The sequence below is a fragment of the Carassius gibelio genome, chromosome A5, assembly GCF_023724105.1.
Source record: "Carassius gibelio isolate Cgi1373 ecotype wild population from Czech Republic chromosome A5, carGib1.2-hapl.c, whole genome shotgun sequence".
NCBI lineage: Eukaryota > Metazoa > Chordata > Actinopteri > Cypriniformes > Cyprinidae > Carassius > Carassius gibelio.
This window is the reverse complement of record NC_068375.1, coordinates 20151427-20179267: the sequence shown is the minus strand read 5'-3', so window position 1 is coordinate 20179267 and position 27841 is coordinate 20151427. Positions and strand designations below refer to the sequence as shown.

The window sequence follows — 27841 nt, the reverse complement described above, 5'->3', positions numbered from 1 at the left end:
TATGACAACTGTAGCCAAATTCCTTGACATTTCTGTATGCCTTGACCCCAGCCTCAGTCCATTCCTTGTGAAGTTCACTCAAATTCTTTAATCAATTTTGCTTGATAATCTGCATAAGGCTGTGGTTCTCTCGGTTGGTTGTGCATCTTTCCTTCTTTTTCCTTCCACTCAACTTTCTGTTAACATGCTTGGATACAGCACCCTGTGAACAGCCAGCTTCTTTGGCAATGGATGTTTGTTGGTTACCCTTCTTGTGAAGGGTGTCAATGATTGTCTTCTGGACAACTGTCAGATCAGCAGTCTTCCCCATGTTTGTGTAGATAGTGAACCAAACTGTGAGACCATTTTGAAGGCTCAGGAAAACCTTTGCAGGTGTTTTGAGTTGATTAGCTGAATGGCATGTCACCATATTCTAATTTGTTGAGATGGTGAATTGGTGTTTTTTTTGTTAAATGTGAGCCAAAATCATCACAATTAAAAGAACCAAAGACTTAAATGACTTCAGTCTGTGTGCACTGAATTTATTTAATACACGGGTTTACAATTTGAGTTGAATTACTGAAATAAATGAACTTATAGAATAAAGTCTTATAGAAAAAATTAGGAACATATACAGTACACTGTAAAAAGTTTTAAGTAAACCAGTGCTTTTACTGCTTCAGAGGGCATATTCGTGGATGAAAGTGCTAGTGTCAGTCAGCTAGCGGTCATTAGATGGCAGTATTGGCCTTCGTCTACAACACAAATGTGTGACACGAAATCTAATTAATATTATATCAAAGCAAACCATATTTCTTTACTACAAAAATAGAATTTATTTTCTGTTTACCTATGAAGTAATACAAATTAAAAAACGCTACAGTTACAATTCAAGTGGGAAAAAGAGAAATCATAACATTCAGCGCATTCCTCCTCATCATGTAGCTGTTGCTTTAAATTCCAATCATTAGAAAAAACCCTTTCTTGGATATTCTTGAGGAAGTAAACTTGAAATGCTGTTCATTTGTCGGAAAACCACTCATGTCTCCTACCAGGACAGAACGAGACGCCTGTCCCTTTGACTGACGTTCTCGTCCTCCAATCAATTGAATGGATGTGTGGCGAACCTCCAATCACAGCCGAGAAGGGGCGGGGCTTTCTCGGAATAGCCTCTTCGCTATTACGTCATGCGCGAACAGCTGGTCCGTTGCAAGAGCTGAAAATGTGGACAAGCGTAGCGATATAAAAATCGCGTCCGTGCAGCCGGGGCGTAAACAGTCAGTTTATCACGATGTGGTGGCTGGAAGGGCTTAGGTCGGGGATGGGCCGTCTGGAGATCCTGTTGCTTGTTTACACCTTGCTCTGCTCTCTCGGAGGTGAGTCTTTCAGTGAGGGTTGAAGTGCGATCTCTATCTTGATGCAGTGGAGCTGTCCTTTGTGCTGGTGCTGAACTACTTCTCTGGATGGCTTGGTCGTTGCCTATATCACATTCAGTGCTAGTGCACTTTGGCCAACCAGCAGGTGGAATGCGTTTCTTCTTTGCGCTGTTGTCTTGTTTGTGTTTTAATGTTGTCCTATGCACATCCACGAGAATAAAGCACGGACTACAGTGTGCTACATTCTTGAGGAGCTTCGCGCGAGAAGTGGATGCTTCTTTATGTCTAGCAAGACTTCTATCATAATCTCGGGCTTAACTGAGAGCAAAGTAACTAGGCTATGTATCACGTTCCGTATCGGAACACACTTTATTATCTTATATTCCTAATGCACGCTGGCCTATGTTGTTTTAACTCAGTTTATTCTAATGTAGCCAATAATCAGTTTTAACGAGATTCACATAGTATCAGGGGAAATATGTAGACAAAATATTGCTTATTAATGTTAAGCGTGTAAGTTTTGAGACTTGCCTCTAGTCTTCTGGTAGCGAGAGAAGAGCGCCGAGTTGTTTCTTGTTTATCTCGAGATGCATTTGTGTAGATTGCATCGATGAGGAAGTTCATCTGGCTACCAGAGCGAGACAGTACCATCTGATGGATGCTGTGCTGCTTTAGTGTCAGCTGTAGCTACTCGAGCTCCGACACTGACTTCACATCTCTTGCCGTTCTTAACTACGACAGGAATAACAGGCACTGTGGTCTTCGTTGTCTTTTAAACTCTATTTTTAAACCCTATTCCAGTACACTAAGGTTAATTGTATGATAACGAACAGTAGCACACATCAAAAACCTAAATAATAAATTATTACTAGATATTTGCTGGTGCTTTTTGGAAATGTTACTAGGTCAAAGTGCAGTTATTTGTTTGAAAAAAAAAGGATATTTTTTTTACACTGTAAAATGTTAATATTATTATTATCATTATAACAATTTTTTGTCCACTTACAAATCCTGTAATTTCTATCTGCTTTTATGAGTTTTTAGAGTTCCAGATTTTTTGAATGCAAAGTGGTTGAAAGTGTGATGAATGCACACACACACACACACACACACACACACACACACACACACACACACACACACACACACACACACACACACACACATATATATATATATATATATATATATATATATATATATATATATATGTATATATATATATATATATATATATATATGCAGCTATTCCTGAAGAAAAAAATGTTTCACTTTTTATTTTGTACAGAACTGCAGTGCATCTGCAACAAGATATGTTGTCTCTTGTGGAAAATGTTTTCCATTTCCTCCAGTGAATAGCTTTTTCTTTTTTATTTGTCTACTTTACTTACAGCAGATGAGATTCATAATGCATGAGCAATTCATAAACATCACTTGATTAACAGGGCACCAAACACGTTGCAAGGAGATACGCCAGTCACAGGACTTGGCTGCATGCTCGCATTGATCACAGTATTGACAAGCGGCAGGAACAGAGTGATACTCTAATGCTAGCACAAAGGAGCAAGACCAATGAGCCATCCAGTCTCATGGGAGAACGAGTCAGAGCAGACCAAAGAAAACAGTTCACTGTGACAGACACAGACAAAGAGTGAGAGAAGAGTCCCTTAGCCTACCGATTCTGTTTCTGTCTCTGTCTCTGTTGTTCTCTCTTGAATCTGACTGTCGCTCTCACACACACTTAATGTTTTGACCGGGTCTGATCTGATCCTATGTCTATTTTTTAAAAAGCATGCTTTTCTGCTCAAAATAATTAGATACATTGGTATATCACTGAATATCTATCTATCTATCTATCAATCTATCTATCTATCTGTCTGTCTGTCTGTCTGTCTGTCTGTCCGTCCGTCTGTCCGTCTATCGACAATGTGTGTTTGTGTGTAACAAAGCTTTGTAGTGTTTTGAGTGTGAGATTGACTTTTCTGTTAAAACGAAGCATGCTTGTGAACTCTCATTATGCTGAGATGTGACCCGTGAAGGGAAGCTTATGACTGAGTGGTAGAACATTACTTAACACTCAGATTTACTGTGTAAGTAGGTGGCGTGTTATTATTGAGTCGAACTCAGTTTAATGTATGAGGATGGCAACAGCACTGGCTCATCTGTACCAGCAGCTGTAGTTTAGATCAGATGTTCCCAAAGTAGGGGTTGGGACCCCCCAGGGGGTCGCAAGATGATTTCCAAAAACCAAATAATTTAAAAAAGATTAGAAGTAGCATATTTTATCCATAAATAAAAAATAATAATAAAATAGGTTGAATTAAAAATAAAACTCCAGCATGTTGCCCACCCAACTAATTAGGTAAGATTAATGTTGAAATGTAAGTAATTAGTAATTTACTATAAAATAATATTATCATTGTTAGACTGTTGTGTTCCTTTGTGATGTCATAATGCTGCGTTTGCACCATTGTGTAAAAACATTTGTTTAATTTAACCACCTCAGAGAAAAGTGGGGGTCCCGAGGTTCTGGCACTTATTTTGGGGGTCGTGGGCTGAAAAATTTGGGAACCCCTGGTTTAGATGTTGAATGTCCAATTAAGATTTATTCCTGTTGTGAAGCCAATAGTTTAGATGTGATGTCAGTTTAATGCCCAGCTAATCTGGGCTGTGAATTTCCTGTCGGGTCTTACATTCACATTTATGCATTTAGCAGATGCTTTTATCCAAAGCGACTCACAAAAGAGGAAAAAAGCAATTAGTTATATACAGTATATTGTAATTGGGTTTTTAGATTTCTTTACTTATTAATCTTAAATGGTTCATAATTATGGATTATGATTTAATATTTATGAGTAAAATAGAGAGAAAAAAGTCTGTGGTTATCTTTATTTGAAGAGACTTTCATCTTTTGTGTTATAGCTTAAAAAGTGTAAAAAATGTCATAATATGAATTATGGAGCCACTGCGTTCTTATAAATGTAAGTTGCTAAACAAAAGCTACAATGGCCACAAAGGATGTTAATTTACTTGAATTTAATTTCAGAATTTAAAACTTTTAGGAATTTCATTAAATATCAAATTAAAAGATCTTATATAGTTGTTACTGCAATATTGTCTATTATTTGTTAAAAATACTTTGATTTTGCCTTGAAAAAAAAGTTGTTGATGCTGACAATATGACAATAAGAATAAAGAAAAACATTTTCAAATTTCACTGAAGGGAATGAATTTGTGTCAATTATGTCTCTTTAAGTAATGTTAACTATGCACTCATTAATCAAAACTGGTATTCTGAAAACCCATAGGAAATTCCTGAGGAAACCCATGGCTATACTGTACTTACTATGCTATACTATACAAATATACTTTACTTATCAAATATGCAAAATTATAATTGTCTTTTCAGTTCCTTTGTGTAAGGTCTTATAGTTTATAGCCAGTGACTACTAACATTTCGTATGAATTTGAAATAATATTCTACAAAGTCTTCATGCCTTTGCTCTACACTCCTGTATAACACAGCATAAACATTGGTTCCACCAGCTGTCCCCATGCAGCTAAGCATATCACCTTTACTCACGAGCAAGTCCGAAATCAATTAAAACGCTGCAAGATGAACAGTGCCACAACAAACCCGCAGGGAGAATTAAGGGCTTCATTACTTTGCTCAGTCTGATGAATGCGCGTCACTGCTCTCTGATTGATGCGATGCCATCGCATAATTCAATATGCACCGCACCAAGATGCTAATCTCAAAGTCTTCGCTAACTAATGGAAGTCTGCTTTTGTGATGTCTAAATTGTTGAGCACTGTCAAAAAGTTCTTCAGACGGTTGAGTCATGTGTATCTGGACTGTGGGAAAATCTTAAAGTAAAAAAAAAGGAACAACAAAAACATTTATCAATAATAAATGCGGCCCTGGATAAACTCGATTTTTACACATGGAAACCTTCTAGCTTTTCTCTCTCTGTTCCTCAACATCTTACGATTGGGGCAACCTTGTGGCTTTTCCCTTTATTGAGAATAATAATGTCCTTAGGTCTGTTGCCTTTTATGTAATGAATGCTTAAATCAAATTCTTCTTGCTTTGTCAGAGAAACTGCTGGAAGAAAAGCTTCTGAATGTAAGTGCACAATGTGTAGTTGTTAACTGACACAACCAGACAAAAATCAAAACAAAGCTCTTTGAAGTTATATTGCATAAAAATAGAATTGCTTGAGAAAGATTTGTGAAAATGGTCACACATGATATAAGTGATTTCATATGTTTAAACCAACTGGAAATGTGTATATTGTGCAGTGATAACTAATATGTTTTGTGCTTAACTCGACATACAGATAAATCAGGCCGAGTTCAGTACAACATGATATCATGACTTAAAATGTGCTGCTTGAGAGGCCTGTTGAAGGGATAAGGAGCTTTTTCTACCTGATCTGACACTTGAAAATAAACTGCGTTGGTATAATCAAATGAAAGCTGGTTAAATAATTTAGATTTTGGTTCTTAACTACACCTATTCATTAGATGTATTTCCTGTGTATTTACTCATTGCCTTTGACCTGATAATGTTGAGTTTTTAAATTTCTATTTTGTGTAAAGATTTGCTGCATTTAATATATATATATGTACATATATATATATATATATAAAAACAGCACAAAGGTTACTGTAGTCACGTGATAATGTCATAATGTTGGTTGAACATTATCACATTGATGAAGCCTAAGATGTTCTCGGTTTTAGCGTATTGGTGAAGATGAGAGTTTTATGACTTGGACATTATTATATCGGCATCAGACACCCTGTTAGCCATTTATTACTGCCAAGCTATCTTTGTCAGGAATCACTTTAAGGAACACAAAAAACCCAAAACAAATTATAAAGGCATCCATTAACTGACAGTGACTGCACTTGAGCAAGTGACAGCTGAAGTGATTCTAAACGCTTTCGAGCATAACACCAACATTAGACGTATTGAGTAGAGAGGAGTATTGCATTATCAGATTGCATTTGTTTTGAGTGCCACCTTCTGATCCAGCAGCTTTATTCAATTTAAACCAGCAATACTCTTCTCTCTATTGTTGGAATGAGAACACATTTGGTGCGATGTATACGACACAGAGGCTTGTGTTCTACTCCAGAGGGCTGGTCTGTCATCCTCTGCTCCTCTCTGTGTGATTTTGGCATTAGGGCCACTTTGCTAATTGCACTCGGCTCGGCACATCCTTACCCTTACTGAGTCACCAACTGCTACCAGGGGGAAAGAGCTTTCTATCCTTCATCAAGATTTCCTATCACTTCTTTTTTTTCAGTCACACTCTCGTTCCCCATGACACTATATCCTCCAGTTCACATCGCTTGCTGTGAAAGGTTACTGCGACACACTTGTCTCGTCCTCAAGCAAACATTAATTAGCAGAACGTTTTCGATTTCAATAGGCTCTGTTCTTGATTACGAATGTGTTGAGTTCAACAGCTTACCGAAAAAAAGCATTGAAAATCGTTAAAGAGCAGCTTCGCTTTTCTGTTGTACAGAAAAATCAACACATACTGAATCTCCAAATCACTTAAGCTGTTTTTTTTTTTGATTTCTCTTTCAGTTCTTCATGTTTCAGATGAGAAGGATTGATGGGAATTAGGAGAGATCAGGGCCATTAGGAGCACTAATCCACATGTAATCCAGCACCAGCCTAACTAAAGTTTCCTCTGGGAACTTGTGCTACTCTTGGTGGGGAGAAAAGCACCTGCTTTTGGTCTGTATAAGAGAGAAGGACATGGTGACACAGTGTGTGTGTGATTATTAAAGGGATAGTTTGTTTTAAAAGTGCGCTCAGTTTTATTCAAAACAGATGAGAATGATTCTGGCAATGTTTTATTACATTCAATGTTGTACATATTACAGCTGTTCAGAAAAGAATTGTCCGGTGAAGAGATCTAAAAGGTCTAGGTCAGTGTTCTATTGTTTTTGAAAAAATAGAGTACACTACAGTAAACCTTACCCTTAACGTAACTGAAAATCCGTTTACTGCAGCAGTCATGCCATTTTAGATTGCTTCTAGTCTTAGCGCACTTTTATCATGACTCATGTTTCACGAGACTCGCAGGGCAATCACAAGAGCAATGCTATACCAGGTGAGCTACTGAGCAAGTTTACTATACACCATAAATAGATCTAATTATATAATGTGACTGTAAAAATCTATTCGTTTACGAGTCATGTACTATGGTAAAAGTGTTTTGGGGTCATAACATAGCATTTTGCTAAGAACTGCATGAAAATAAGTGTTTATTAATCAATAGTTTGCTCTTGTAATGATAATTTGTGTCAAAAGGAATAAAAGTTGTTGGTGTTTTACCAAATTTCAATGGAAACTGCAATGGATTTTATATATACCGTAGGTACATTTTGGGAGTTTTGTGAAAATGTAGGAAGTAGGATGTTTTTCCAATGAGCCTGTGCTTAAAGCCAGTTCCTGTCACGTTTTTCATTAGGATGTCTATGAAGTCATACTGTATATTTACTCTGAAACAGCGAAAGAGGAAGCAAGAGGGAGCGTAAATATGAACGTTGAGAAATTGACAAGGACATGAGAGAGAAATTGAGAGAGGCGAAAGCGAGAGAGTGAGGCTGACAGCTGCTTTGCCTATGGACATCCAATGCGGCTGGTGTGCTGGGGAGCCTGTTTGTACAACTGAGGCCTGACAGATAAAATTGTGGATGGATCATTTGGATGTTGAGAGGAGGGGAACAAGTCACTGAGAGAAAGAAAAAGCAGAGAACTTTTCTGCTGTGTCTGCTAGTGCAGTAACAATGTCATTCATCATTCCTCTTATTATCATTAATTATTATCAACGCACCAGAGGCCCATTTACATCAAGCTCACAGAGAGGCAGAGAGGGGATTCCAGCACATTCACAGAGCTGCTGCAGTCTTTGCGTGTGTGTGTGTGTGTGTGTGTGTGGGCGAGCATCTTTTTTGTGTCTGCCAACGATGTTGAGCTTATTTCCAACTGCCCTAGTCTGGGCAGCGACATCTCGAAGTGTGGTATTTTTGAGCTTTTTCTTTTTTGATTGCTTATGCAATGCCCAAGTGTCACAGGCGTTTCTGCTGCTCTCTTTCAAAAGGGCAAGTCATAATGGCTAAAGTGGCCCCACAAGGGCCTCCTGAATTGGCCTGTGTTAACATATGGGAAGACCTGCAATATAAATATGTATGTTTTATTACTGACATTCAGTCATTGTAATAATTACAGATGTGCCGTTTGAGCAGTTTTCTAGCAGTTTTATGGGGTTCATTGGTTTTTGTGAACTTTTTAATACTAACAATTGTATTCAAGTGCAGTTTGTTTGTGTGATCATCATTTTTCATTTATTGGCCATCATATAATTTCCATGTACACGACTCTTCAAAAAATAGTAAAAATAGTAAAAAGTAAAAATCTTTACTGTCAATTTAATGCATTCTTTCCGAATGAAAGCATAGAAATGTACTAACCCTAAACCTTTAAGTGATGTGTACATACTGTATATCTGGTCTAATTATTTTTGTTTTAGTGTTTTAGCACAGTGAATTGTTTCTATTCACAATTTTTTTTTGCTTTGAATTAAAAAACAATTTAAGGATTTCTAGTTCAGTAAAAATACATGCAGACCTGTGTTTTATTGCTGTTATATAGTAGTAGTAATAATGATTACAGATGATATTCGCAAATCTCCATTTTTGGAAGCTTTATGGTATATTAAAAACTACATCTAGACATTTTACATTACCTGCTGAAAAAAAGAAAAAGAAAAACCCTAGTGTCTCCCAGTTTGACTAAACTGGTTAGGATTGTCTTCATTGGTGGTTTAAGAGGGGTTTTGGGCACTTTTCAGCTGTTCGGCGACCAGCATGGTCAGGCTGAACAACCATCTATAGATCAGTTTAACATCAATTTGTCCAGGTTGAGAGATTAGCTAAGATTTAGCAAACCACCTTAGGCTGGTTGTTGTTGTGTGTACATTTGATGTATTTATTCTTTTTTTTTTTTTTTTTTGGTCCTGCAGGGTTCTATTTGAAAGAATTCTAAACTCTAGGAGTTTTACTAAAAGCATTTTTATTTTTTTCTAAATCTCTTTTTGACTGGAGTTTACAGATATCACCTTTAAAAGTAGTTTCGAGTAAAAGATCAAAAGTTTGATTGGCATTTCTTTTTTAAACATTTGTAGCGTACCTATCCTCTAAGACATTTATTCTGTGTGCCTAAAGGCAGAGCCATCCACACTTCCGAACCCTTGCGGTCTGATTGCACTGCAGTTGGCGTGGGTCTTTATTCAGCAGTCGATGCCTTGAATGATTCATGACGTGAGTAAACTACGGGGGGCACCTAGGCTTGAGGAAACTCCCCTTGAGGTCTGTCTGTGTCAAAGGAAGGCAAAAGACTCTGAGCATAAGGGCATTGAGTTAAAATCACTCCAGTGCTGCAGTAAACCGTGTTCAGTCGTTTTTGAGATGGTAGCGTAGATTCATATTTGTATTTTTTTGCTTTTGTTTTTGTTAAAGAAATATTTCAGGTTCAGTACAAGTTAAAGTCCATCGAGAACACTTGTGGTATGTTTACTGATCCTTAAGCATTAAAATACTGCTTCTAAAGTAAAAATCACTTTTTAACAATTTCTGTGTAAAGTTAATTTACAATTTTACATTCTATTTTGTTATTATTATTATTGATTTTGTTAACATTATGCCACAAATGCTGTCAGTTACTAAACTTGTACTAAACCCAGAAAGTTATTTTAATAAATTTAACAGCGTTTTCAACAGGCCAAAGCTACACGTCCAATGTACCACATTTGTGTTTCAAAGACATTTTTATAGCATTTGAATATTGGTTGATTGAAGTGTGTGGGTAGTTTTGCACACTTTGTCCCACGATCTTCAATCAGTCAATAAGACCTCAGCACTCAGAGCCAAACGACTCAGCAGGCAAACACTTTCCAATCTCTAGGGCTCACCGCCATCTCGTTTCATGGCCTCTCCGAGTGCCCTCTCAATTGTTCATACCTGATCCTATGTCTCCATTTTCACCCTTGCTAACATTAATATTAAAACCTCACATCTTCTTTATTACATTCTTCCACCTTTCAGCAAGGCCGCACCGAACTCTCACTGCAGCCCTGCCAAGAAGCTGAAATTGGCTCTCGGTCTTTGCCCTGGGTCCTGTCAGGTGCAATATGCCAAACGCCAGAGACAAGGCTTCATTTTTGGCAGCAGTAAATGGGCCTGGCAGGCCTGCTCTTTTTATAGGTTTGACAGATGAAGAGTGAACATTAAATATATATAAATATATATTTTTTTCAGAAGCAAATCCTTCACCTGTGAGCTAGCACTCAAAACAATGCTACAACGCTTGTTTAGAAGGCAATTAACATACCTCTGCTGAGAGGAAGTGTGCCGTTGTGCTATTTTGGATTTATGCCGTGCCATTTTCACGCTGGCGGCCTTTTCATGTAATGTATTTGTTCTTTAATGGATTACAGTTGTTTAAGTTTGAGTCAGCCATTTGTGTATGATAAAATAATAGACATTTGCATGTTTATCCAAGTTGAAATATGTATAGTACATTAAAATAGTTTCAAATCATCACTTAAAGGGATTGTCCACTCAAAAATGAAAATTCTGTTATCATTTACACAACCACATGTTGTGCAAAACCTGTATGAGTTTAATTATTCTGTTGAACTTTATTCTGAAGAATGTCGGTAACCAAAGAGTAGCTGGTAGCCATTGACTTTCATAGTATGGAAAAAAAAATACTATGAATGTCAATGGCTACCAGAAACTATTTGGTTACCAACACACACATTTAATATATCCTAATTACTTCTTATTAATATTTGGTAAGATATAGAGAATATGTGCTTTAAAAGTACTAATAAACAGTCAATATTCTAGTAATATGCATGCTAATAAGCAACTAGTCACAGTAATAGTGAGAATTGTTCCCTATACTAAACTGTTACCATATATATATATATATATATATATATATATATATATATATATATATATATATATATATATATATATATATGCGTGTGTTTGTGTGCATGTGTGTTATATATATATATTAATGTAATTCTTATATATATTACTCTGCTATAACATATTATTGTTCAGCTAAGCGATGCCCATTTAGCACTTCTACACAAGAAACTGAAACAATAAAATCCTCCGGAAAGAAATGTTGTCCATGTGTCTGTCAGAGATTGCCAGGCTAGCAGTGTTTTCAATCAAACCTGTGCCACTTTAGCCTACAGAAACTCTGTAACAGCAGTGAGCCCCACAACACGGGTAGAGACTTTCCTCATGCTGCTGGAGATCAGTGTGACCCCTAGGGTGCTAATCTGCAGACATCGTATCATTGGGCTCTGCGTCGTTCTGTGAGTGGCTTTCTACCCCAGGAGCTTGAGAACATATTAGAAAGGCCACCATAACACCTCTGACAGATCTGCACCACAGAGACTGATGGGTTTCACAAGTCATTCGGTCGAAAGCTACTGGATAATAACCGAAAGAAACGTCCCTCGTAGTCATCTAATTGCATTTCTGAAAAGTTATAAATGCTTAATGACCTGCTCTGAACCCTAATAAAATCCTGTGCTGACCTCCCTCTCGGGAGCTACTTAATTGGATTACTTTTTACCCCATCATCTTCTTCTCATTTCTGTGAAAAACCCTTGTCCTTGATTATCTCACGTCTTATCTTTTAGTCTGCTACCTCGTCATTTTATTTCAAGATGAGATTGCTCGTCTTTCTTGCTGGTTATTAGCAATTTCATCTGCATTGCTCTGCATCAAAAGAGAGAAAGAAAGCACATTAGGAGTGCAAAAAAACAGCCAGATCTCATTATTCATAGGTATTTGATTTACACAGAAAAGTACAATATGATTTTTTTTTTTATTTTTTTTTAAGTATGCACAGCTCTAGAAATTTAAAAATATTTTTCAGTCCCCTTTTATTATATTTATATTACAATTGATAAATATTTTGGTATATTTTGGTATAATTATATACATACATGACACAATCATTTTAATTTTATTATTATTATTATTATTTCTTGTGTTAAATAAAATATGGTGTCATTGATTTAAACACAATAAACCCTAATTCCTTTAATTCAATATTCAAGTAGCTAACAGAATTTGTAGATATTTGTACATTTTGTTTATGCACAGAATGCTTAAATTTTAGATGCTGTCAGTGCATTAATAATGCATGATTCACTGTCTGTACAAACCTTTAAAATGCATACACTTAAAAAAATTTGGGATCAGTAAGCTTTTTTTTTTTGTCCAGTACGAGTCAATATCATACAAAACATGGAATACAGATTTATACAAATACTACATGTTAGGCTAGAACACAGTGCTGAAATTGACAGAGATAGATGGAATACTAAATAGGGAAAGAAATAATAATAATAATAATAAAATTAAAATGATTGTGTAGACAGTGTCACAAAAGACCAAAAATCTTCCCAAACCGGAATACACACAGGGGCCCTTGTTTTATGCTTATTATGCAGTTTATAAAGCAAACGTTCATACAAAGCTGTCTTAGTCATTATGTTGACCCATTCTTTTAGCTCTGGGGTTTTGGGAGTTTTCCAGTGTTTCAGGATGACCGTCACAGAGACCAAGTAATATTTGGCATCTGCTCAGAAATTGTTTTTTTTAAAGAAAGAATGCATTCATTTGATCAAAATTTGTATTTAGAATAAATGCTTTTTTTGTTGTTAACTTCATATTATGAATTTTGTAAAAAAGGTGTTACCATTTCCATTAAATATTGAGCAGCTTTTCAACATTATTAATAATATTTATAAATGTTTCTTGGGTACCTAATCAGCATATTAGAATGATTTTTAAAGGATTATGTGACACTGAAGACTGGAGTAATGACATTTTCTCCACTTTATGATAATTGCATTCCAAGTTTTCAGATGCACAGCTGGAGTATTAAAACCAATTGTGCCATAAAGTTTATTTACAGAGCACTGGGTTAACACCGGTCATAAATGGCAAATCATATTTACCCTTGGTTTTACACCAGCTTTGAGAGTACTTATCGAGCTGTGCTCTCTGCCTCCTCTTTGCAAAGGTGTGTCTTAATGACTCACTCTGCCATTGAGCATAAAATACCATCCTGTGCAGGTCTGTGCATTTAAGGTCTTAAAAGATGTCATGCTATAAGTACAAATCAATATGTACTCACCTCCAACCTAAACTGTTGCACATACAGTATTTTATATGTATTCACTCTATGAACCTGTCTTTTCTATCTGGTTTTGATAATCGCAGAACAGCAGACTTGAGTTAAGTATCTTCTTTGTCTTATAAAACAAAAAAAGCTTTGAAGTTAGTTAAAAGGATGATGTCCTTCACTGAATTGCACATGCACTGTAGCTGATGTTGACCTTGCTAGTCTCTCCTTCAGCTTCCTTTCAAAACATTGCAGGTACAAAGGCATGAACATACTGGTTGCATAAAAACATGGGAACATGAATCTGACCTGTTTTTACACCAGTATATATCTGGAAAAGCAACTTTCCATCTTGCCGACGAGTCCATGTTTTCATGTGACCTTATCTTTTCCTTTCGCTGAGTCTCTCTCTTTCTCTTATTTAACTCTGGCCATATATCACTACATCAATTCTGAGCAGGTTGCCATGCAACACAAAGGCACAGATGGGTCCTCGGCTTTGAAAACAGGTGATGAAGTAGAGATTCAGAGCTTCTCTGTTATGAATGTAGTGTTTTTTCTGTAAGGCCTGCGAACTGAACAATATAAACAACTTGGTGGGTGCCATGTGTCATATATATATATATATATATATATATATATGTGTGTGTGCATGTGTGTGTGTGTGTTTATTGCACACAGTAAAGAAATGGCCACAGTGGTCACAGGACTCAACCTTACAGAAACCTTGCTAGATAAGCAGTTGCAGACTGAAGTATTTGATTTACTCTGACATTTACTCTGTGATTCCAGCATGTCAACTTTTTAAACTTTTCAAATAATATCTAGCTGGCTGACATAGATGAGGCTTTGCTAAAATGGCAAGAATGATTTGTGATAGCCTTGGTACTGTACCTCTGGGATGCTTTGCTATGTATGGCATCATCAATTTTCCAGACATCGATTATCCTGTATAATTACGCATACTTTTTCTCTAATTATTAATAGTATTTTTAATAATATGCAAATATGTATGTTTGAAAAGTATATAATAAATATTTTAAGTATATTAAATAAACTAATAAATGAAAAAAATATATATACATTTAAGATTATAAATGTAAATTAATTATTATACATTTAAATTACTACTAAATTTTACCTTTTTTTAATTATTGTTTTGAGATCAAGAGGTCCTAACTACTGTCTTGAGTATATAGGCGGGTAGAAAAGCTGTTGTAATATATTAGTTATCTGTAATGTGTAGTGTTTTTGTATACTATGATAAACCTTTGATTTAACTAGCAGGCTGAAGTTGTATTTAGTGAAGCATCTGGCTCAAAATAAGATAAAGATACAGTTTTAGCCTCATTTAAAGATAATCTTTGAAGTCTTGAAGCCAAAAATAGAGAGTAGTTACTGAAAAAATACAAAGTGAGTTTTTGCTTACTGCCAGGCTGTGCTTTTGATAATAAAAAAAAAAAAAACTCTGTCCCAAAACAAGCTGTCACCAAATTATGATAAAGAATTCAGACGCTGGGAATGCTTATCTCCTAAACTACTTTGAAACTTCACTTGTGACTTGCCGTTAGTTACTCTCAACTGTTCATCCCAGCCATTATTAATGATTACTTTTCATATGCAGCTTCTTATGTATTCGCATATGCTATGGAAATTCTCCTGGCAGTCACAAACAACTCTTTGTTCTGTCGTTGTACATCGTTTTTTCCCTTTTTCAATTCATGCTTATTTATTTATTTGGATTATTTATTTATTCAATTTTGTTTTCTCCGGGACAGCATCCCAGAGAGAGTCAGTTTTTGTTGTCATTTTATAATGAGCACACTGTTTATGTCTTCACGTTTAATAGATCAGTCTGAATCATTTAAATGGAATATGATTTATACTCCATTATATAGTGCACACAGCAAAACATGCTTACTGGGCAGAGTTTCTATTAGTACGGTAAGCCAGGTGGTAGCCTGGGGTTGTCCAATCAGAGCAAGTGTGAGTGTTTCTGGGGAAATGGAAACAAGATTTTGCCAAAGGACAAGAGCTGCAATTCGACATGTGTTGGCAAGGTCATCGTCTCTCAGGGAAGGCACTGGTGTATGCCTGGAATATGAGACAAGTTTGTGCTAAGGTGGAAATAATGCAAAGTAGCTATTTTGGCTTCTCTACATAACAGGAGCATTCACACTGCCTGACCAGGGATGGCACATGGACTTTCATCCAGGTCCCACTGTTCCCCTTACTGTTCTTTCTTCTAGTTTTGCTTGATCCTTGTGTGCTCTCTGACCTAGTTTGAAACTCTTGACTCGACTTGATTCATCCCTGCACTCGGTGTGAGCTCCCCTTGCTTCTGCTTTTGTTTATCCTCAAAAAGAGTGTTTTTTTTATTTATTTTTGGAAACAGTGAGAAATAATTACTGGTTTGACAATGTCGTTTTCCTTTCTTTTTACCAAAAAAAAAAAAAAAAAAAAAAAAAGTGATAACATGCTTCTAAGGAAACTTTTTCTACATGATATGATTAAAAAGAAAATACAAATTTTCATTGGTGTAACCTATTATTGCCAGATTGTTTCAGTAATTCAATTATTTATACATATATAATATATAAATATAAATAATTTTAAAAAAGCCAGAATAAAACCACTTCAATTAGATGTTCCTGCATTAAGGACATTGATAGATTACCTGACAAAATGATTTATGCTACGATTAAAGACTTTAACAATTTACCTTTGGCATGCAAGCATCCCCTTGTAAATTAATATACCTTATAAACATAAACATTTTAGTCCTGTGTTTCAAGCAGCTTAGTACTATCATTTCAGCTAGATATATGGAGTACACACTAAGTGGAAGATATTACACGGCGAAGACAATGTTTGCATGATCAATGAGTTTTAATGGAAAAAGACTGTCTTTATACTTCTTTGCAGAAATATAACCTCAGGTTTTTAAATTGAGAGTTAACTGGCAATATAGCGATGCACCAAAAATGAAAATTCTGGGCCGAATCGCAAAAAAACAGAAACAAAAACAGAAGCAATTTTTTTTGTAATTATTTATTATTTTATTAAATATATAATGGTAAGATTTTTAATTTAGCTACATTTTAATGATACTGAATAAAAAAAAAAAATACAAGCCAATAAAATAACCACACTTTAGTGAAAGTAAAACAATAAAATTGGATAGAAAATATATTGATATTTAATATCAATATTGTCACGATACTACTGTTAGGAATCAAGGAATGCGGAGATTTAGGAGAATTACGAATAACAGTCTTTAATAATCCAAAACCAGGGGTTACACAGGGCAAGCAGGAACACACACGTAGCACATAGCATGGACGACACTGGACAAAGGAATCATAGGACAGACTACACTTTAAATACCAGACTAAATGAGGGCAACTGACAAGACTCACATGAAACAAATGAACACAATCAAATACAATCAAACAAGGGAGAAACTGGGTCACGGGGAGCACATGGGGAGAGAAAACACAACAAAACGGGTCCAGGGTTGTGATAAATATATTATTTTATTCAGTTCTATGCAAAAGAATCAGATTTAGCTTGGGCTGCACAATTAATCAAATTTCTTATTGCAATTACAATTACGGATGCCACAATTGTTCAAAGTCCAGTTACTGTTATGTTATTCTGCATCCTTATTTTTTATTTTTTCCCTTTGGTTATCCTACAGGGTTTCTCAATTGTTTTAATTTTAGTTTTAGTATAGCATTATAATGCCTTTCATATTTTTACTTTCTTTATTTAAAGAAGAAACCAGTCCAATCTATAGTACACATTTGAGGCTTAATACTACAGAAAAGCAGCCAAATGTTTTCAGTTAAAGTGTTTTCAGCTTGTTTATTTTCATCAAAAAATATGGCATGTGGTTGCTTCAAACAATGGTATAAATATCATTTACTGTAAATTGTGATAATCGTAATTAATAATCGCAATAACAATTTAAAGGGAATAATTGATGATTATGATTTTTGTCATAATCGTGCAACCCTAGATTATCCAAATAATATATAGTCATACAGAGCTATTATTATGAGAGCATGTGAGCAGAGCATAGGGTCACAAGATGGTAGCATCATTTTACCAGCGTTGCCCAGGACACCTGTACAACATAATGTTACTGTAAAGTAGCATTATTAAGAGAAAAAAGCATACTACATAGAAATTTCCTGTCAGAGTGTTATTTGAGAGGACTTTTCGGCTTTTCTGGTGAGCATGAATATCTATCTGACCATTCACATGGCCCGCCAATAACTCAACGGAATGCAGATTCATTGAGTGGAATATTGATGAAACGTGCACGCTGAACACTGGGGGCCGGTGCCGCGTGCCATATATTTTTGACTCATATTTTCGGCTGTTATTTTCTTTTGGCCAAAAAACAAAAATGCCATTCTCTGCCAATAATTTTCAGCAGCTGAAATTTTGGTGCATCCCTGCTGGTTTGCCTTCTGTGTGCACGTAAGTACGTCCCGGGATTGATTCCGGGATCAGTCCTGGGTTGGGGACCTAGTAGCCTAACATTGCTCTGTTCAGTCCCGGAAAATCACTGGCAGTGTGAGTAAACCAAAATCCCATTACCTGTCTATTATCCGTAATCTCAGTGTGAAAGGGACCTAACTTTCTTTTTGAGTCATTTGCTCAAACTATTTGTTCAAAAACACTGATTCATTAAAAAATAAAACACTTACTGTCTTCCTAAATGAATGATTGAATTATTTGCTCAGCCAAATCATTCTAACACTGACTCATTTATGAATGAAACAATTGACTAATTCATTCAGAAATACCACTAGCCTCCTTTGAGTATGTTTACATTGGTAGCAAAAATAGAGAAAAATTATGAGTAAATGTTAGTTACAAAATATTAATTTCTTATTCATTATTATTGTGTGAATAATTTTATATTATTTATTTATAAATAATTGATGCATAAAACGGTCATGATGTTTAACTTTAATCAAGTGATACTAGATGAGGACAGCTACATGCAGTCTCTTTATTCTTGGACATTATGCTTGCCAATAACAAAACCATAACACAACATACTGGCAGAGGCAGCTTGGTGTGTCTTCATGTTTGACTATTATTATAGTAAGCTGCAACCCCGGTCATAAATCCTCATGAAGGTGAAAATCGATTTGAAGGAGAGATGGAGTGAGACTGATGGCCGTTTTCATGTCAAAGCCCTTGGCTGGGCTCTGCAAGCAGTGCAATAACACGAATTGTCCAGTTTATCAAGGCACCCTCCCCCTTCATATCATTGCCTGTTTATCACCTTGGTCAGCCTCATAAAGACAGAGCTTCATCCTCTCTTTCCTGTGCCAGGTCGGTTCAGTGACCTCCAGCTCGCAGCCACAGTCACGTACACTTATAGCCTCATTTGAATAGAAGTTTCACAGCCACGCAATCAATGAATGTTATGTCATATGCACACTTAGAAATGGCCTTTTACATATCACTCATTGTAATGTGGAATAAACACATTTCTTAAACTAAAAGAATAAAATATGTTACATGCTACCTGTAAGTATCTAAGTTATGATTTATTCATTTAACCAAACTGAATGAACCTAAATACATTAGTGTGTGCAAACAAAATTATTTTACACTAATCAGATCAGGAAGAATTGCATTTATTTAAATGCTTTTGACAATTTGTATAGTTAATTACCAATTATGTTTATATTGAATTTTGGTTTTCAGACTAGTATCTGACTAAATGTGGGATTTTTACAATGCATTTTAACAATGCATGTACCCACACTAGAGAATTTCTGTCTTTAGAGAACATCTGGTCTGTTTGGGGTTTGATATAGTATACTTTGTTTTATTTGGGTCAAGCAATCCATCTTGAAGTTTTTCAATTCAGGGTGTCTAGCAGTGGTGCAAAAAATCAATTGCTTTTTAAAGAAGTCAATTCCACCATCCATTTCAGGATATTTGTCGATAAGTGAGTGGCCATGGACTATTTCCCCACCAAATGGAGGAAGCACTCACCACTAAGTAACCATATAGAGAAGGACAGTTTGTTTGGTTTCTTGTCCATGAAAGCAGATATGTCTGTGTTGCATGATAAGCAATAGCATATATTAAACCATAGCAACATATTCCAGGAAAAAGTACCAGCACAGAGACATTACAGTCTTATTCAGTTTGATCCTTATAATGGAGTCATTGTATCTTTGCCGTACACTTTAGTTAATAATATGTAATTTTATGGTACTAATATACACCCTTTAAGAGTAAATAAGCAACAAAACTGTCCCATTGACAATTTTTGTACTTAAAATATTTATTTGAATCCAAATTAAACTTTGATAAATTTTTGATCTCTACAAATTGAAACCACAATTGCTGTTACTTCATATTTTTTTGACTTTATTATTCTTCTTCTAGGAAGTGGAGAATAGCTAAAAAAAATAAATAAAAAAAATAATGTACATTAATATGTAAAACCTTTTCACAGACTATCGATATTGTATAACTGTTTTTTAAATGGTCTTAAATCAAAATGAAATGGCATATTACACATCTCACTCATTCTAATTGCTTATTTATAATGGGTATATATGCTCTATATTGACAGATTAATAGTGCAAGCCCAAACTCATTTGAAGATTAAACAGGTGTGCTGTGCCCATTTCCACAAATCAGTTGGAGACTGTTAAAAATGCATGATCACATTGATCAATAGCAGGAGATGAGAAGAGCTCTCATGCAGCAAGCACCATCATCAATACCTGAGGCAAACCAGTTTAATTAAAGACCATGTATGAACACAAATCAAATAGGGTCTCTCATTATATTCTCATACACATGGGCATATTGGCATTTCAAACATAATACAAGAGTGCATATGTTTTGCGACCTGAAAGTAAATACTGTTTGCGGATGGTTATGGCTGGATGAGTGAGTGGCACATTGTGATTACTAATTCATTGGTGCCTATACAGGGCATACAGATAACCATTCAACTCTCACCAAGCAAGCACACGCCCACATACACTTGCACACATTCACACAGACTGAGGTAATAGCTGGGTTTTCTTGAATACAGTGAATGAATATATGTGTGGGGTAGTGTTATCCATTCCAGCACTATATGGCATGTGTTTTCAGTTCCAAGTCTGAATGCTGTTCCATTGATGCATTATATTTTTAAGCTGCGTTTCCTTTAGATTCAAGGTCAGTTCAAAATTCTTGTGTCCTGTTTTCATGTGAGACAATAAGGACTCTTTTCATTTACATCACTTGTAATTAACATAGAAAACGCAGCTATTTATCAGAAGTACATAGGTGCTAAACTGTATTATGTAAAAGTAACATAAATTGAGTGCAAATTTACATGCATTTTTTCCCTATAGAATAAAACACAACTAGATTCATAAAATCTCAAAAGCAGGAAAGATTTTTTTTTTTAATTATATTTTTGCAAGTTTTAAAATAAGAATTATACTTGCACATTGAAGCCACATTAATTTAGGTTTAGCAGACAGGAGCTCAGTCAGCAGGCTAAACATTAGCTGCCTCCGCAAATATCAGTCTATCCTATATCACTGCTGTGCCATAATTATACGCTCTGAGTGAGCGCTGCACTATTTTTGGAGTGAGGTAATAAGTAGCACATTAGTAATGATCCATTTACTACCAGACAAGCAAATGTTACTGTGTTAATAGTCGTTAGCTCATAGCTGTGAAGATTTTAAATGATGTTGCACTGTGTTCATGGTGAAGAATATGCAGAACAGACCAGGTGTTTTGTTCACTTTTTTGTGCTGTAGCATTATCAGTCATATGATGTTGAGGACAAAAAATTCATTATAAGTGGTTCACATATCAACTCATATCTACATATCATACCAAAATGTGTCATGTAGTTCAACACATGTAATTAATGAAAATACATTCATTAAAAGTACAAAATTAACTTTATTTAGCATGAATGAATAACTGGTCAAAATTTGTATTGCATTTCCAAGCACTGTGGACATGCTACCATGGCAGTACCATCAGTGCTTAAAGTTAAATAAAATATGAATCCATTCAGAATAACTAAACCACTGACAAGTGCATAATCTAAAACACCTTCAGATGGCATTTATTATAAAACACTCATACTTTTAATCCAAATACACGCTGAAAATAATAATTTACTTCCATCTGGATGCAAGTCACTATTCACTCCGCCATCTCTGATGAAATCGTCCATGTTTTCTCTGCATTAGTGCAGTTTTGAACTTATTACTAATGCTTTCCCTTACTGGATCCTTGAACTTTCCAGAAGTTTACCGGTTTCAAATGACCTTCTTATTAGTGTGATTTATAGGGTCATTTCTAATCATCTAGACGTTTGACTCCGTACCGTCTGCATGTCAGAAGTGCTGGTATGCATGAAAAAGTGCCAGTACACTAAAGACTAAAAGAAGTGCTGATACTGAGTATGACTGCGTACCGGTCCACTTCAAGCACTGAGTACAAGTACACTACTGTTCGAAAGTTTGGGACAGATAAGATGGTAAAACTGTAATGTTGTGAAATATTCTTGCAGTTTGAAATACCTGTTTGATATTTTAATTAATTGTAAAATGTAATTTATTCCTGTGATGGCAATGCTGAATTTTTAGTAGCCATTACTCCATTCTTCGGTGTCAGATGATCCTTCAGAAATCCTTCAGAAATTCTGATACACAGATTATAAAACACTGGTTCTCAAGAAACATTTCTTATTATCATCAATGTGGAAAGCATCCTTCGATGAAAAGAAAGTTCAAAAGAACAACATTCACTTGCAATATAAATCTTTTGTAAAAATGAATATATAACAATAATAGTAATAATAATAATAAAAAAACATTTATTGTCACTTTTGATCAATATAATACATCCTTTCTGAATAAACGTATCAGTAAAAAAAAAAAAAAAAGTCTTACAGACCCCAAACTTTTAAACAGTAGCAGATTTCAAAGTACCATGCTATTATACACTTTGGTTTTTAATGGGAAAGTTGAACTCTTTCAAACAGAAATACAAGGCATGACATTGGTTGTTAGATGGTTAGATGGTGTAAGTGGCCTTAATTTCAAAGTACAACACATTTTTTGCCCTATTTCTTCTCTGTTAGCCCTGTCATGCCCTTTAAGACTGAAAGTTGTGTGCGTGTAAGTGTGCATGCAAGAGTTGTTAGCCCACCAGGGTTGCTCCCTTATTCAACATGTGACATTTGTCATTTTGACATGTGTTGATGCCCTTTGGATTTGTGCCATTTTTGCTTGCTTCAGGATCTTCATAACCTGACCCCCTTCTGCCTCCCTGTAAGACACAAACAGGCTGAAACAGATGGGGATCTTCAATCCCCATTGTGTTTCCTCATCCCCAGGGTTTCTGTACAAGATCGTACTGACAGTTACTGAGAAGTTATGGTAAACCCACGTTACAGGGACCAGTTGTCTTAACGTTTGAAACTGGGCATGTCACATTTGCTCAGGCAAGTGTCTGGTTTTGTCAAGGACGGGCTTGGAAATGGACTGGAGAGAGAGAAACAGAGAGAGGGAAATGTAGTAAAAAGAAAAAGACTTTTGTGTTTGAACCAACCCTGTCTTGAACTCCTTGTCCTTGGTCTGTATTCATTTGCGTTAACCTTAAAATGATTCATAATATTTAACAATTAAACAGGCTGTTATTCACACATGACATTAATGCTGAGATTTACTGTGACCACAAAATGAATTTGAATTACTAACTGGATGTTTTTTTTTCCAATTCAAGTGCCTCTGAAAGGATTTGAAATGGATGATCAAACTGTTAAAATTCATTCTAATCTCTCAAATGTATCTGTTGTGTTTTCCACAGTCACACATTGTTTTCCGTTTGGATCAATGAAACCTTTGCACATATTAAACCAGAGGAGTCATGGATACATTAAGGAAGTATTGGCTTCAGGGTTGTTAACAGCGGTTAGTTAGATCATCCTTCACCTAGTTGCTAGGAAGCTAATTTTAGGTGATTAATCAATTCAGAGAGCTTAGAAATGTAATTAGGAGTGTCTTTTGTTTTAAGTGGATGACCTTGTGATGCAGGTTTACAGGCAAAACCAGTCTCAGGGGACGGTGGTAGAATTAAGACATATTTTATGTATATTTTATGAAGGCTTGTATGTGTGTGTGTTATTAGGGCTATCAATTATGTAAATTATGCAAAAATATGTTTTGAGTACATGATTTTTATGGCAATTAAAGAACTAAATTATTCACATATAAAATGTGTTAGGAAACAAAGACATTATTTTAGCATGTGAAAGCATATTATCATTTATTGAATAGATGCTTGACGTTTTATGTATAGATTTTACTAGTATCGGCACAGTAATCTTTTTATTGATTTTCTTTAATTAAATTATTATCATATCAGCTAAAACCACTATGGTTTTATCTACACTTTGTATGTATTGATGTATTAATGCATATTGAATAAGCAGGTCTTGAGAATTTTTAACTCAAAGTTTGTATTTATCTGAGCGTCGTGAGTCATTTCTGACTGAGTTCCCTTTTCACATTTCCAGGGTTCTCAGAAACAACTTGTCATAGTTGGTTAAACTTCTGTAGTGGTGAATGGGAGACAAACAACAAATATAAATGTTGCATTCTCATTTGTTCAAATAGCAAAACTCCATGTTTCCATGACCTTTAAAAGGAGAAAAAATAATAAAGAGACTGATTACGGCCTTCAGAAGAGAGAAGGATGTCAAATTTACCACCACACCCTCACCAATTATATTATAAACACCCTTGCAGCATATATATAAAATTATCCAGATTTATGATATCAATAACTTTAGAAATGTGTCATCATAGTCTGTGAATTGGGTCCATTAGACATTAGACAGACAGTATTTATTTATTTATTTATTTATTTGGTGCAGATGTTGAAAAAAAAAGTAAAGTCTTAAATTTGATTTCAACTCAGCAAATGCCCCATTAAGGCTAAATTGCCCCTCAAAAAGTCTGCTTTAGATCCCTGATTAAATACTAGAGGATGATGTGATAACTTGTGGACAGGGCCTTGTTTCATGGGCCCTGAAATTTGCAGCGAGCTATTATCTCATCAGCATGATAAAGAACAGCATGCTGCTTGAAAGTCATTTGAGGATGCATATTCTTTTCCTCATCTATTATTAGCAGTGTCCATTTTGCTGTCCATTGTATTTGTCTGATGTTGATAGTAGGGATTTGTTTTTCCTCTCTGAAATCTTAGATTGATGAATGCTAAGGTAAGTAGTGTGTGTGTGTGTGTGTGTGTGTGTGTGTGTGTGTGTGTGTGTGTGTGTGTGTGTGTGTGTGTGAGAGAGAGAGAGACAGACAGATGCTGAGACAAAGACGGAGACAGAGAGAGTTTGGCAGGCCTGTTTGTTTGCCCTTGCCCGAGCCAAGCCTGGTGTTTACAGCCACTGCTGATCCACTCCACAGCACTGCATAGATGAGCGATATGAGACTCATTAGCCTTGATTGCATTTATCCACTTCTGTGCTCCACGGGCCGGTGACAGCTCAGGCTAGAGATTGATGGAAATACAACAGGGGTCAAAAGCAGAGAAATCAGACCCTGTTGAGTGGAGGATTTAAGTGTTTTGTTGGTACGTATTTTGTGGTTGCTGGACTGTGTGTTTGTTAGCAGAATCTTGAAGTATTCCTTAAAATGAAATCCAAATTCACCCCATTTGCATAGTACTTCTTGCTGGTCTTATTGTGCATGATTCATGTTTTTTTTATTGTTTTTCTGTTTGAATATCTTATTTAACTTGGATACTCCTGTCACAATGTCATTTCAAAAGGACTTTTAAAGACTAGATTTGAATTCACTAAATTGTTTTTTTTTTCTGTTTATCATGGCCACAATTATTCTTCAAGGTTTGCTGCACTCAGAAAAATAGGTACTAAAGCTGTCACTGATGTGGTGGTGTCTTTTCAAAAGGCACAAATACCGAATGTACATTTTATGTATTAATATGTATACCTTTAAAGTACTTATGGGGTAAATTAAGTGTAAAGGGTGTACCTTTTGAAAAGGTGTTTGCCCCAGTGACAGCTTTTGTGTGTTTTGAAAGAAATTAAGATTTTTCTTCAACAAGGATGCATTAAATTGAAAAAAAATATTCAATATATATGACACTGAACACTGGAGTAATCGCTGCTGAAAATGTAACTTTTCAAAATTACATTGTAAAATATCAGAATAAAAAAGGTTCGGTGAGCATAAGAGATTTATTTCAAGAACATTAAGACTTTTGATCACTGGTGTATAAGAAGGTTGTGCATTAGTGTTGAACTGCACTGAATGTTTGTGATTCAAAATTTTTTTGTTCTCACATATACATCAGTGGTGTGATTGCCTAATGTATGGCTTGAGTGCCATCATGTATGACCTCACTTAATCTGAGCCACCATTGCTCAGGACATGACTAAGAGTAGTGTAATTAAATCAAACCATTTTGAATTAGCTCTTAATGCTGTTTTCATTCGTCTCTGTGCAAACTAAATCTCTGACAACAAGTTCTCCTGACTAAGAAGTGGCCAGAGTAATCCTGTATGAAACTCAGTTCAAACTGGGGATGCGTATTGTATTATCTTTGCAAACGCTGCTGCAATACCTCACAGTTTTCAACCATCTTGACGAGGCTCCAGTATTCAAGCCCAGGGCTGGAAACACATCCTTTTATGTCAGTCTGGATCAGTCATCACTGCATTTGGAACCTCAGCTGAATGTTGTCATGTCAGGAAGAATGTAAAGGGCAAGTGACCGAGCTGTGGTAAAGAGCTCCCAGGCAGCAGTCTGCGCTTTTATCAAGGATAGAGGCTCAGAAACACAAGCGTAGAAGGAGGAAAGAACTGCACTTTGCTCACTGCCATTAATTATGGAGCAGACAGCGATGGTGTGTGCAGACAGACTGTGTTTTATGCAGGTACAATGAGTTGTCAGTCTCAGGGCAGCACATTACCGAAACCCTGGCCAGCACTGAAAATTCCCAGGATTTCATAAAAAAGCACTTTCTGTTGACTTTAACAAGGGGGTTATATAGCAAGTTGAAAATTGCTGTCGAGGTGCAAAGTATCAGGACTGAATGATCAGAGTTCACCAAGGGCAATGTGTCTGATGCTTATGGAGTGGTTTTTATTGCTCTGTCTCACCTTGTGCTCTTCTCTCATTTGGTCTTTAACGAGAGAGTGCTTTTGAAAAGTCTTCAATATGACAGCCTCCAATTTGACATCTGCTACCTTTTTAACTTTGATCGTGTTAGGTGACCTGAAGCTAACCCATTTTGATTCATTAGAGAGAAACATGTCCTAGCAAGCTTTTTTCTTTCTCATTCCTGGTGTCGAGGGGAAAACATTGCTCTGTTCCAAAATCCGCCTCGCTGCCTACAGAAGGATCCTAACGGTCATGAATGATGATTTTGGAATGGTCTACGTACACAGTGGCTTCACGCACCATTCAGTGTAACCGAACGGTGACATGACAGTAGATTTCACTGTATACAAGAGGAATGGCACATAAATTAATATGACACATACACACATTTAAATATGATATTAATAGTACTGGAATATTAGTGGCCTAGGTAATGATGTTGCCAGATTTGAGCACTGATGTGGGAGATGAACGGAGAGAACGCAAATCGAACTCAGAGAAGAGCATCCACCAGGTGAACCTGCCTCGAGAGCTTAGTCTGGGAGATGCAGACATTGCTTGGAGGAAGAGTGTCAGTGTGCGACCCACAAATGCATAACAGCAGTTTTGAAAGCACTTTTAGGTAAAAAGGCCGGTGTCATTTTTGGCAGCATGCTTGAATTACAAAGGGAGCTGCTGAGCATCTGTGACCTCTGTTAAAATTTTCTACGTTTTATCTAGAATCAGTGAGGTGTCATCTATCATTTGAGCTGAATGTTGAATTATTATTATTTTTTTCTTTATCTTTTTCAGGTAAACTTTAGCCCATTAAATAAATGATTTGTGTTAATTGTTAGTGTTCCTGTAGCTCAATTGGTAGAGCATTGCGCATTTTTTTTTTAATGTTATCACACAAAGTCTGTTATGCTCTTCAAGGCTGATATTGTGAAATATTATTGTAAATTAAAATAAGCACTTACTTTAAAAAATATATATGAAATATAATTTATTCCTTTGATGCAAAGCTGACTTTTCAGCAGTCATTA

General features: G+C 35.8%; 1 protein-coding gene across 1 annotated transcript in view; it reads left to right on the top strand.

The window, feature by feature from the left end:
* The first annotated feature begins 1165 nt into the window (after positions 1–1165).
* The window catches only part of LOC128000105 (transmembrane protein 8B-like), a 111907-nt gene continuing 85231 nt past the window's right edge, over positions 1166–27841 (top strand). The window contains exon 1 of the mRNA XM_052592236.1: positions 1166–1355. Coding sequence (XP_052448196.1) covers positions 1271–1355 — 85 coding nt within the window. The 5' untranslated portion in view covers positions 1166–1270. The remainder of the gene's footprint in view (positions 1356–27841) is intronic.